This window comes from Pseudorasbora parva, chromosome 4 (genome assembly GCF_024679245.1).
Source record: "Pseudorasbora parva isolate DD20220531a chromosome 4, ASM2467924v1, whole genome shotgun sequence".
Lineage (NCBI taxonomy): Eukaryota > Metazoa > Chordata > Actinopteri > Cypriniformes > Gobionidae > Pseudorasbora > Pseudorasbora parva.
Window position 1 is genome coordinate 32173264 of NC_090175.1, and position 13895 is coordinate 32187158.

The following is a 13895-nucleotide window of genomic DNA, read 5'->3' on the forward strand; positions in this document are numbered from 1 at the left end:
ATTTATCCAAATAGACAAAAAATATGTTTTGTGTCTGTAGAAGCTGCTTATTAACTTACTACCATAATTGAGGATAAAACTTTCACTTTAGAATAGAGGGTCAAATTGCCTTTATTAGTACTGTATTCATGGTAGTTAGGCTTAATTATTGACTTATTCTGGTCAATAAACTTAAATATCATTCAATAAGTGCCATAATTAATGAGGATAAAACTTTCACTTTAAATGGTAAATGGACTGCATTTATATAGCGCTTTTATCCAAAGCGCTTTACATTTTTGCCCCACATTCACCCATTCGTACACCGACGGCGATGTCAGCCATGTAAGGCGCCATCCAGCTCGTCGGGAGCAGCTGGGCTTAGGTGTCTTGCTCATGGACACTTCGACACCTGGTCAGGTAGAACCGGGGATTGAACCACCAGCCACTGCCGCCCCTTTAAAATAGAGGGTTAAATTTCCTTTATTAGTACTGTATTAATGGTAGTTAGGCTTAATTATTTAACTATTAACTATTTGGTAATTCTTCATTAATTATGAATGGGTTCCTTATGTTTTCACTTTAGAATACTGTTCCAGGTTCTAAGTAACTCCGTGAGAACTATTTGGTAATTCTTCATTAATTATGAATGGGTTCCTTATGTTTTCACTTTAGAATACTGTTCCAGGTTCGAAGTAACTCCTTGAGAACTATTTGGTAATTCTTTTTTAATGACTCATAGGTTCCCTGTATTCTCATTTTCCCCTCAGTCATTGCCTTAAATACAGAAATCATTTGGTATCACATAAACATAAAATGCCTGAGCCATGTTGGCAAGGCACTTAGATTGGGGATGGGTTTCCGTCCTGAACTTCTGGTTGCAGACAATACTTACATAAAAAAAAAAAAAAAAAAAAATCATCAACATCCTCATTAATGTAGTATTAATATTGTACCGCGAGAGCACATCAAGTTTACAAGCAACGAATCTCTGCTTACAAGCGGAATCTCAATCCATTCTCTCGCACAAAACTGGACTCACAGAAATTGCGTGTGCACTCACATTTTGTGCACTCTGCATGTGCACTGAATCTCTGTGTATTCTTTCACTAGAATTGTTTTCTCTGATTTAATGCTGCAAGAACAGCAACATTATAGCGTGGGGACACACACAGATAGAAACATTAATCGGCACATTTGCGAGTGAATGTAAATGAATATAGTACACATAACTGTAGTACATTTATCTAACAACATTAGTACTAAAGAAGAAGAAAGGGCCTCGATCTGATACTGTGCATCACTGTTAATTAGTAGTTACTTAATAGTTATTCCTTGTGAAGCTGAATTAGTAATTACTTAATAGTAGTTCTTAAGGAAGCATGACTGAATTGAATTGATACTTAACACAATTAAAAAATGCTATAACATATTGATTAGTTAACACGCATTCCTTAGTAGTTAATATTATTGACTTGAGTGTTAATGAAGAATTATTCATTAGTACTGCAGTAACTCTTTATTAGTTATGCACACAGGAAAAATGGTGGAGTAGTTTTTCCAGAGTTATTTTTTTTCCCCTCAAATATAGTAGTTTTTGCTCGGTTTTGAGTGTACAGAGTAAAATTTGTCAGTAGAGTGGGAGCTAAATTACAGAGTAACGGTGACTCCTCCCCTTCTTGCAAAGTTTCATTGAACTGTTATCCGCCATTACGATTTGTCACGGTCATCGCTGCTGCGGGTTTCGACGAGAAGGCGCACTTCTACTGAATATCAAAGTAAGTAAAGTTTTAAAGTCTTAGTATTCATTTCATAAAATTTTGTCAAGTTGAATTACAGAGATAACATTCTCAAGTTAACGTTGATGCGAAGTTGCTTGGTGCTCGACCAAACTGTTTTGTTAGCTAACGTTAACATAAATAGGGAACATCACTAACTTAATCACTTGTGGTAATCTTACACCTAAATGTTCATCTTACCAGCCTTTAAGCTTAATTTAATGTACTTCGCCGCGGAGGCAAACACAGCCGTAGCGATCACTTTCTGGCCTCAAGATAGAATTTAGTTAGGCAAAGTTATCGTTAAAAGTAAATAACTAACATATAACGTTAGATTACACAAACATAAAATGACACCAATGAAACTTGCTAGCTGTCTATCAAATTCGTGACGAACGCTGAAGTTGTGCACCACATGTATTTGACTCTGTATAGAGTTAACGGTTGGCCATTTTGATGATGTGGATGAGTGCCATGCACCATGCCTTAAACTAGTGAACAAAGATAATTCATGTTTTGTAGTGCATTAATTCCTGTTCGGTAACACTTAAGAATACTGTTCTGTCTAGGGCTGTGACGGTGGCAGGTTTTTTTGTTTAGTTTTTTACCACCGCGGAGGTCTAGCGTGAACGTGAACCGCACCAGCCAGAGCGCCACCGCGGTTGCTGAGTAGCACCGATGGTGGTCGGCCAATTTTTTTTTTAACTTGATATAATGACACGAGTGAAGCACAACGCTTTATTCACAAAAAAAATAATAAGTTTGCAATTAAATGTTACCTCGCAGCCATGGAAACATGTAAAAAAGCGTTGTGCTTCATTCGTGTAATATTCACGTAAAACAGCATTCACATACCAAAAAAATGTTGTGGCCGACCACCGCCGGTGGTTCGGTTGTCATGTTCACCGGCACAGCCCTAGACCACCGCAGTGGTAAACTGCCACCGTCACACGTCATTTATGTTCTGCGCAGGAACAAACGAGTAACGCATTATTAACATTATAGTAAACTAGTATTATTTAACAAAAGAAAGTATGATTAATGATTTAACAGCGCTCAGTTGAACTTGATAGCTAATCAGCTATTTTTTTTCATACCTCTCAGAGAACTACTAAGAACTACTGTGTACAGGTTACTGTTAATGTAAATACGCTTGCACTAAAAGTCTGTCAGACTGCAAAAGACGTGACATGGTAAAAATCTTAGTAGCACATTTGACAAGTGAACATAGTGGTAGGTTGTTCATACAGTAATTTGTAAATTATATTTATGATGTTATGGGTTGTAATTGGTTTGTGTGTGTCCTTCCCGACGTTTGAAGGAAGAATATCCAAAGGGAATCATCTCCCTATTCCCATACTTGGCTGACCCCAGGATCAAGCTTGGTTATGTAAGTAGCTGTTGACTCTCAAGTGTTTTGTAAAGATTATCTGCATTATAATTGATATGGCATTTATTTCCTTAGTCGTATAATGTATAACTACCAGGTCTGTGTATTGTTATGGTCATAGGAGCATTATCAGAGTGCAGAAGATGGAAGTGGATATTTGTCGTGGAGAATACACTCTCTGCAGAAAGAAGCATCAGGGGGACGGATGAAACACACACGGCAACCACAAACAGGTACAAAATTTGATGTTTAGGCCGGCAACACACTGCAAGCGTGGCATGTTTTTATTTTGGGTCCCATGTTAACAGGTTAGAGCTTGCACACTCCCTCTCCAGCCGTGCCGAAAATGCATGCATGCTAGAATTAGAACTGACGCCTATTTTTCACGCGACACAAGTGTGTTGGAAGCGTTTCCAGGCAAAATACAATAGGAAAAGATGTTTGTCATTTTGACATGAATACATATTAATAAATTATATTTTGATGTTTGAAAGTCTTTAGGATTTGACATAAATGCAGATAACTGATTTAAATAAAGAATACTAATTATCTATTTTCAAATATTGCACATCAATACAAAACAAAATATTCTGCAGCCTATTTTGCCGTCAATACCATAGTATGGTCAATACTGCCGACATTGTCTTTGCTGTATGTTTATGTTTAACTTGAAGTATACATGAATACTAGGCCTTCCCTTTACGTGAACTAGCAGCAGCGCTATGCAAGACATGCTTCTTGGTGTGCAAAGGCATAGAAAATACCACACAGCTGCCCTGTGGCTGACACACAACAGAAATGCCATGCTCACGCCACGCTTTTGCAAAATTTGGAAACTAACAGCATCTCAGACAAACTGAAACATCTCGGATTGACAGTCGAACAGAAAACATCAAGCTCTGACTGCATTTGCCCCCGTTGTGAGGCATTTGTATTGCGATTTGAATGCGATTTGCAATATTTTGAAAATATAATATTGATGACTCTTAAGAAAATTGTGTCTCACAAACTTTATTCAAATTCAGTCATTTCAGATGTGTTAGAACATTTTCAGACTTGAGCATAGTTACGCTAGTTATTTATTTACAATTTTTACTAGATCTAGTGTGAGGAAAAGCACAGAAAGGTCAGATCCAGAGCTGCTGTGTGGTGTTAGCACATGATCACACTCTACATCCTCCTCATCAAAGTATCCGGTGTAACGTTAATCCACATCTGGTAGCCGAGTGTTGTTCTTTGCTCGGGTTAACAAAAAGGAAAAGTTTAAATTGCTTAAAACAGACGCGATAGCTGATTCGAACAAGTGGCGGCATTGATCTTTGTAATGTACAAAATCTGCTTCCTTCACCGTCACTGTGCTGTTGTCATCGATTGCTCCTGTCTGTCTGCCTGCTGCTGCTGCTGCCACAGTGTTTGTAGCTCTGTATAGCTGTGTTTGAATCTCTATTTGATATATTTGCTTTGTAATTTACACTGCTAAATATAACTTACTCATCACCATATAGTGTTTAATATAGCCTATCAATTTAAATTTGACATTACTAGCTTTTAATCTAAATCACTACCACACGTTAGCTTTTCGCTAGCCTGGTAGCTTTCCATCCCAGCATCCAGGTCTCCTGTTTTCTGAGTTCTATAGACAACTGTGGTGAGTTGGATTATTAAAAAGACTCCATCAGACAACTGTGGTAAGTTTTGGATTCATCAACAAATACGGTAAGCCATGTCTTCTTCTCCTGTCATTGTCACTTGCACTGCATGCTACATGTTTAGCATATCTATCTCCGTTGGCGAACAGGGCTTCACATGTGATAAATGTAAGGAATTAATCAGGCTGACGGAGAAGATTTCAGATTTAGAGACACGCATCCAAGCTTTATGTGAGAGTAGTGAGAATGTAACAGCTTTAGATACTGCTTTGGATGCGACTAGCTTAGTGAACACTCATTGTTTGGTTCCGGCTGAGCCCGCGCAGCAGGGCTGGGTGACGATGAGAAAGCATAGTCGCGGATCAAAAAACCACTCTTCCGTTCCGATTAGAACATCAAACAGGTTCTCCCCACTCAGTGACGCACCCACTGAGGATCCTGTTGAAAGTGCCCTAGTTATTGGCGATTCTATTACACGGAATGTGAAAATAGAGACACCAGCCACCATAGTCACATGTTTACCGGGAGCCAGAGCGCCTGACATCAAAGCAAATTTAAAAGTGCTGGCTAAAGCTAATCGTAAATTCTCTAAGATTATTATTCACGTTGGCACTAATGATGTTCGACTTCGCCAGTCGGAGATCACCAAAATTAACATTAAAGAGGTGTGTAAACTCGCAAGTACGATGTCAAAAGTCGTATATTTCTCTGGTCCTCTCCCCGCGAAAAGGAGTGATGAAATAGTTAGCAGATTATCATCACTCAATGGCTGGTTGTCTAAGTGGTGTCTGCAAAATAACATAGGGTTCATAGACAATTGGAAAAGTTTTTGGGGCAGACCTGACCTGTTGAAGATGGACGGCATTCATCCCTCCTGGGCTGGTGCTGCTCTTCTCTCTAGTAATTTGGCACATAGTCTTAGAGCTAAACCTTGACTCACTGGGGCCCAGGTCAGGAAGCAGACAAACTGGCTAAACCAACCGTCTGCTAGCTGTCTCACGTCACCAAAGTCAGCTAAATCCCAGCACATAGAGACTCTTTCACCTAGATATTATCACATAGAGACTGTGTCTGTTCCCCGAATTAGTAAAGACAAAAAACCATCAAAACCATTCAACAGTAAAAATTTAATTGATGTCCAACAAATAAACAACAGATATAATACGGATGAACAATTGATAAAGCTTGGGTTGCTGAATATTCGATCCCTTTCGCCAAAAACGCTTGTTGTCAATGATATGATTATAGATCTGCTGTGTTTGACAGAAACCTGGCTAAAACCTGATGATTACATTACTTTAAATGAGTGCACCCCCCGAGATTATTGTTACAAACATGAGCCACGTCTGAAAGGTAAAGGGGGAGGTGTGGCTGTAATTTATAATAATATTTTCAGTATTACTCAGAAGTCTAGTTTCAAATATAATTCCTTTGAAGTTTTGGTGCTTTATGTAACACTGTGTAGTGTAAATGATAAATCCCTTCTGACATTTGTGTTGGCTACTGTACACAGGCCACCAGGGCACAATACAGACTTTATCAAAGAATTTGCTGGTTTTGTATCGGAGTTAGTATTAGCTGTAGATAAAGTACTAATTGTTGGGGATTTTAATATCCACGTAGACAATGAAAAAGACGCATTGGGATTGGCATTTAGAGACATTCTAAACTCTATTGGAGTTAGACAACACGTATCAGGACCCACTCATCGCCTTAATCATACTTTAGATCTAATAATGTCACATGGAATAAATGTTGATACTGTTAAAATTCTGCAGCAGAGCGATGACATCTCAGATCATTACCTAATATCATGTATACTTAATTTACCTAAGGCTGCAAAGCCATCCCCTCGCTTCAAATATGGCAGGACGATAACCGCTGCGACTAAAGATTGCTTTGTACATAATCTTCCTCATCAGTTCCATCTCCTCAGCATTACAGATAGCCAAGACGAACTTGATGCTGCAACCGAAACTATTGACTCTCTCCTTACTAGCACTTTAGACATAGTTGCTCCCCGGCGCTTAAAGAAGATTAAAGCAAATTAAAGCTGCGAGCAGCGATGACGGGCCCAAGCCGGGGGCACCGCCACCCCGGTGGCATCAGCTTAACTGTGCACAGCAGGCCAATAGGCATTTAATATGGGAAAAAATAAATAAAGGGACTATGTCAAAGTCATTTGAATTCACCTCATTAACTGCAGCAACTGGTGCTGCTATGACCAGGAACCACAACACTCACATCTATGAGATCAATTACATTTTATTCATTAATTTTATGTCAGATGATGTCTAATGTCAATTTCAAAATGAGTGCAGAATACTGTCCAAATGCTGAAGTTGTATTATCCTTACACTTCTCTTAAAAATAAATTAAGCCAAATCACAGAGACCGCAACAATGATTTTAATATCAGTGTCAGGGAAGAGTAATATGCGTGCATATAATTTATGGAAGTTTATTATAAACAGCCACTTTAATAAGATCATGTGAAATTAACTTTTTTTATCCATTTGAATTCTATCAATAAATAATTAGTTTAAAGAGGTGTCATACGTGATCTTTGCAAACACAGCACATGACCTTCTTTAAAGCCCATGTTATAGAAAACAATTAAAAGTATTGGGACATCACTTTCAATTATGTGCAAATATATTTTTTGCAGCTCAAAATTTTGTAAGTTCAGAAGACCAGTATTTAATTAAAGATATAATATATGTTTTAGTTTTTTACTTATTTTTCACAATAAAGTGATAGATATTTGTGATAGCCTATGATATGAAAGGGTTAAATTATGAAAACACAAGAGAAAAGGTGACACACACACACACACACACACACACAGAGTGAGAGAGACCCCCTCCACACACACACACACACACACACACACACACACACACACACACACACACACACACACACACACACACACACACACACACAGTGATCCTAAGAGAGGGAGAGTGAGGGGGGAGGGGGAATGACAGACACAAAATCTAAACAGTGAGAGAACATTGTTTTTATTTCACTGTCTGAAAACACTGTTTTGCAATAACAACAATAGTTTTATCTTCAAAACAGTGTTCCCTAGGACATATCCAACCTGGTTACTAAATAAGGCTACACTTCCACCTTCTGGTTATTCTATATACCGGTAGCTCATTGGTTATCATTTTAGTCCTTAAACATTAATCTTCTCATTTTTAAGTTACACACACCAATTACTTTTTGTTGAAAAAGACAATTAAATGTGTTTTTTCCTTTGTTAGTAATTTTTTTTAAATATTTATATGTTTTATTAATAATTATTTGTATTAACACAATTATTTAACTAATTATATAAAACAATATTGTCAATGCCCTACAAATAAACTGGTTTTATACATTAATTTTTTTATTCAAACCCAGAATAATATGTTTAATCCTTTAATGCAGGCCAAAGCACAGCATTGAGAGGTAATCTTTTTAGCGCACACACACACACACACACACACACACACACACACACACACACACACACACACACACACACACACACACACACACACACACACACACACACACACACACACACACACTCATGTCTGGTTCACTATCTTTCTGGGGACTCATAGACGTAATGGTTTTTATGCTTTACAAACCATATATTCTGTCCTCCTGCCCCTACCCCTAAACCTACCCATTTCACAAAACTTTCTGCATTTTTACATTTTCAAAAGAACTCATTCTGTATGATTTATAAGCTTTTGTACCCATTGGGACCTCAATTTAGGCCCCTACAGTGACATGTGTCCCCATGAGTCTGTGTGCATTCAGGTTGAAGTCCCCACCAGGCTAGAACAACACACACACACACACACACACACACACACACACACACACACACACACACACACACACACACACACACACACACACACAGTAGTAATGCTGAAGTATGCTGCAGGCAACTCAAATCAGCTCAGCCCATCCCCCCATCCACAACACCCCCCTTCACCCCCCCCCCGCCCCTGCCCCTCACACACACACACACACACACACACACACACACACACTCATGTCTGGTTCACTATCTTTTTCTGGGGACTCACCATAGACGTAATGGTTTTTATGCTGTACAAACCATATATTCTGTCCTCCTACACTGCTCCTACCCCTAAACCTACCCATCACACAACTTTCTGCATTTTCACCTTTTCAAAATAACTCATTCTGTTTGATTTATAAGCTTTTGTGCCCATTGAGAAGTCCCCATGAGTCTGTGTGCATTCAGGTTTAAGTCCCCACCAGGCTAGAAAACCATTCACACACACACACAGAGGCAAGGTTTTTTGCTTGAAAACTTATACAATATTGCCCTCTATTGGACATTTAAGGGAGAGCATAAGTGTTGGGAAAAAAAAAAAAAAAAAAAAAAAAAAAAACAGTGTGATATATAGAATAACCAGCAGGTGGGAGTATAGCCTTATTTATGAACCAGGCACTTGTGTTCTTATTTTGTGTTTTTTAGGCTTTTGCTACGGGACCACCGTTTGAGATATCCAATAACCGTTCGCATTTTAGCATCTTCTGTATATTTACTTCATGTTGTCCGAGTTTGGAGGAGATTGAATGAATCGCTTTTGAGGAGAAGGTAAAAACTCAGAGCTCGCTTTGCCACTTCTTGTTATCTTCCAACCAAATTATCTGACTTCCTGTTGGTCAGAGCTAATGACTGTAAATTAGAAAGTTGTCCGGCTCAAAATGTACAATATATATACCGAGTTTGGTGAATGTAGATAAAACTAACCCCCCCACTTTGGACAAAAGTGACACACTTCCTGCTGCCAGTTGGTGGCGCTATAACTTTGACTCACAAAAGTCATATCCATGTGATCGGCCTCTTACAACGAACACACAGCTGAAGTTTCATCAAAATGAATTAATGTATGCAAAAGTTATAACACACTTCCTGTTTCCCTTTTCTCGCCATAAATTTGTCTCTTCGCCACGGCCAAACCGTTCGAGATATCAAAAAGTTACTCGCAATTTGGCATCCGCAGTGTCTTGACTTCATGCTGACCGAGTTTGGTGCTGATCGGGTGAATCGTCTAGGAGGAGTATCGCAAATTCCAGAGCATGCGTTTTCCGAACAACCCATAATAGCTCACTTCCTGTTGGGCGAAGCTTATGACTATGAGTGCGGAAGTTGTTTGGCCCGATGAGATCTATAAGTGTACCGAGTTTCATACATGTACGTGCAAGTGTGTTTAATATATAGACCCAGTTTTTCAAGGGGGCGCTGTTGAGCCCCCCTGCCACGCCCGGGTCAAAGGCCTCTGCCCGACCCTGTTGGCCGCGCATTCCGATGCGTGTGCAAAGTTTCAAGAGTTTTCGAGCATGGGAAAGGCCCCAAAAATGCCCAAAAGGCGAAAAGATAATAATAATAATAATAATTAAAGCTGCGAGCAGCGATGACGGGCCCAAGCCGGGGGCACCGCCACCCCGGTGGCATCAGCTTAACTGTGCACAGCAGGCAATAGGCATTTAATATGGGAAAAAATAAATAAAGGGACTATGTCAAAGTCATTTGAATTCACCTCATTAACTGCAGCAACTGGTGCTGCTATGACCAGGAACCACAACACTCACATCTATGAGATCAATTACATTTTATTCTTTAATTTTATGTCAGATGATGTCAAATGTCAATTTCAAAATGAGTGCAGAACACTGTCCAAATGCTGAAGTTGTATTATCCTTACACTTCTCTTTATGTGTTTTTGACCTACCGTAGCTTGTGATTGTTCACCAATTTTATGCAGCAAAAAGCATGCTTGTTTTTATTTCAATATGTGTGGCATTCAATATTTTTTTTAAATAAAAAATAATAAAAAATAAAGCCAAATCACAGAAACCGCAAAAATTATTTTAATATCAGTGTCAGGTAAGAGGAATATGCCTGCATACATTTTATGGAAGTGTATTATAAACAGCCACTTTTAAATGTTTAAATGTAATTAAATTTAAAATAACGATATCAAAGTCATCTGAATATGCCATATTTACTGGTCAAAGACGACCTCTCTAAAACATGCAGCATGTTTTTATACCGCTGAGAATGTGCACGACAGGCAATATGCATTTAAACAGGAGAATATTTGAAAATTGTTCTAATATGCCACATGTATCACAGCAGCTGGTACCCCTATGACCACAAGCCACACCTATTATGAAATTTAAATATAGATTATTATTTTTTTTTTTTTTTTTTTTTTTTTATGTATTAGGATAAAATGGGTCACTTTCAATTATGTGCAAATGTATATTTTGCAGCTCAAAATGTTGTAAGTTCAGAAGGACAGTATTTAATTAAAGATATAGTATATTTTTTGTTTTTTTTAAAACTTATTTTTCACACTAAAGTGATAGTTATTTGTGATATGAAGGTTTAAATTATGACAATCAAGAGACAAGGTGATACACACAAAGAGTGAGACACCCTCCACACACACACACACACACACACACACACACACACACACACACACACACACACACACACACACACACACACACACACACACACACACACACACACAAACAACCCAAACAGAGTGAAACTCAGAGAGGGAGAGTGAGGGGGGAGGGGGACGACAGACAGAATGGCAGAGTCTAATTCTGAAAGAAACAAGATTTGAAACAAACAAAAAAATAATAATCCAAACAGTGGGAGAAAGTTTTTTTTTTTTCCTTCACTGTCTGGAAACACTGTTTTGCAATAACAATAGTTTTATCTTCAAAACGGTGTTCTCAAGGACATATCCAACCTGGTTCTTAACTTAGGCTATACTCCCCCCTTCTTGTTATTCTATATCATTTGCTCTCATTTTCGTCCACAAATAAAAGGCATTAATCTGCTTATTTTTAGGTTACACAAACTTCATTGTTTGAAAAGGAAACTCAAATGTGTTTTTTCTATTGTTACAAATTAACTGGTTCTATAATTTTATTGTAACCCAGAATAATATATTTTTTTATCCTTTAATGCTTGCCAAAGCACACAGCAATGAGCTAATCTTTTCACAATCAAAATGAAGCTGGCACCATCCCCCTACAAACACACACACACACACACACAGAGAGAGAGAGAGAGAGAGAGAGAGAGAGAGAGAGAGAGAGAGAGAGAGAGAGAGAGAGAGAGAGAGAGAGAGAGAGAGAGAGAGAGAGAGGGGCAAAGTGAGATTTAGATTAAACATAATTTTCAGCAAAACAATAATAGTAAAGTCTAAACGGTGGGGAAAAGTTTCAAGCCACACCTATGATGTAATTTAATTATAGATGAATTCTAATGTAATAGGATATAATAGGTCATTTTCAAATATGTGCAAAGTCCAGGAAACCTGTATTTAATTCAAAGTATTTTTTTTATTTTTTTAACTTATTTTTTACATTTGTATTAGCCTATGTTATGTAACGGTTCAATTATTACCATCGAGAGAAAGTGACTCACACACACACACACACACACACACACACACACACACACACACACACACACACACACACACACACACACACACACACACAGACTGTAACGCTGCAAGTATAAACCGGCCCACACCCCCACCCCCCCTCCACACACACACACACACACACACACACACACACACACACACACACACACACTGTAGTAAGCTGCAGGTATAAAGCAGCCCATCCCCCCCCTCCACACACACACACACACACACACACACACACACACACACACACACACACACACACACACACACACACACACACACATATCTGGTTCACTATCTTTCTGGGGACTCAGCATAGACGTAATGGTTTTTATGCTGTACAAACCATATATTCTGTCCTCCTACACTGCTCCTACCCCAAAACCTTCCCTTCACACAACTTTCTGCATTTTCACCTTTTCAAAAGAACTTATTCTGTCTGATTTATAAGCTTTTGTACCCATTGGGAAGTCCCCATGAGTCTGTGTGCATTCAGGTTTAAGTCTCCAGCAGGCTAGAAAACCATTCACACACACACACAGAGGCAAGTTTTTTTGCTTGAAAACTTATACAATATTGCCCTCTACTGGACATTTAAGGGAGAGCATAAGTGTTGAAAAAAAAACAAAAAAAAACAGTGTGATATAAAGAATAACCAGCAGGTGGGAGTATAGCCTTATTTATGAACCAGGTACTTGTGTCCATATTTTGTGTTTTTTAGGCTTTTGCTACGGGACCACCGTTTGAGATATCCAATAACCGTTCGCATTTTAGCATCTTCTGTATATTTACTTCATGTTGTCCGAGTTTGGAGGAGATTGAATGAATCGCTTTTGAGGAGAAGGTAAAAACTCAGAGCTCGCTTTGCCACTTCTTGTTATCTTCCAACCAAATTATCTGACTTCCTGTTGGTCAGAGCTAATGACTGTAAATTAGAAAGTTGTCCGGCTCGAAATGTACAATATATATACCGAGTTTGGTGAATGCAGATAAAACTAACCCCCCACTTTGGACAAAAGTGACACTTCCTGCTGCCAGTTGGTGGCGCTATAACTTTGACTCACAAAAGTCATATCCATGTGATCGTCCTCTTACAACGAACACACAGCTGAAGTTTCATCAAAATGAATTAATGTATGCAAAAGTTATAACACACTTCCTGTTTCCCTTTTCTCGCCATAAATTTGTCTCTTCGCCACGGCCAAACCGTTTGAGATATCAAAAAGTTGCTCGCAATTTAACATCCTCAGTGTGTTGACTTCATGCTGACTGAGTTTGGTGCTGATCGGGTGAATCGTCTAGGAGGAGTACCGCAAATTCCAGAGCATGCGTTTTCCGAACAACCCATTATAGCTCACTTCCTGTTGGGCGAAGCTTATGACTATGAGTGCGGAAGTTGTTTGGCCCGATGAGATCTATAAGTGTACCGAGTTTCATACATGTACGTGCAAGTCTGTTTAATATATAGACCCAGTTTTTCAAGGGGGCGCTGTTGAGCCCCCCTGCCACGCCCGGGTCAAAGGCCTCTGCCCAACCCTGTTGGCCGCGCATTCCGATGTGTGTGCAAAGTTTCAAGAGTTTTCGAGCACGTTAAG

At 38.9% G+C, this 13895-nt stretch overlaps 2 protein-coding genes across 2 annotated transcripts in view; one reads left to right on the plus strand and one right to left on the minus strand.

Annotated features, from left to right (window-relative positions):
• The window catches only part of LOC137073263 (probable ribonuclease ZC3H12C), a 193498-nt gene that overhangs the window by 124847 nt on the left and 54756 nt on the right, over positions 1–13895 (minus strand). The window lies entirely within an intron of this gene.
• On the plus strand, positions 4461–6719 carry LOC137074016 (uncharacterized). Its single transcript, XM_067442724.1, has one exon. The coding sequence runs from the start codon at positions 4871–4873 to the stop codon at positions 5729–5731; it is 861 nt and encodes a 286-aa protein (XP_067298825.1). The 5' UTR covers positions 4461–4870; the 3' UTR covers positions 5732–6719.

Bases quoted from the DNA above. Each gene is read 5' to 3' on its own strand.
- LOC137074016 (XM_067442724.1), top strand. From the start codon at position 4,871: ATGTCTTCTTCTCCTGTCATTGTCACTTGCACTGCATGCTACATGTTT.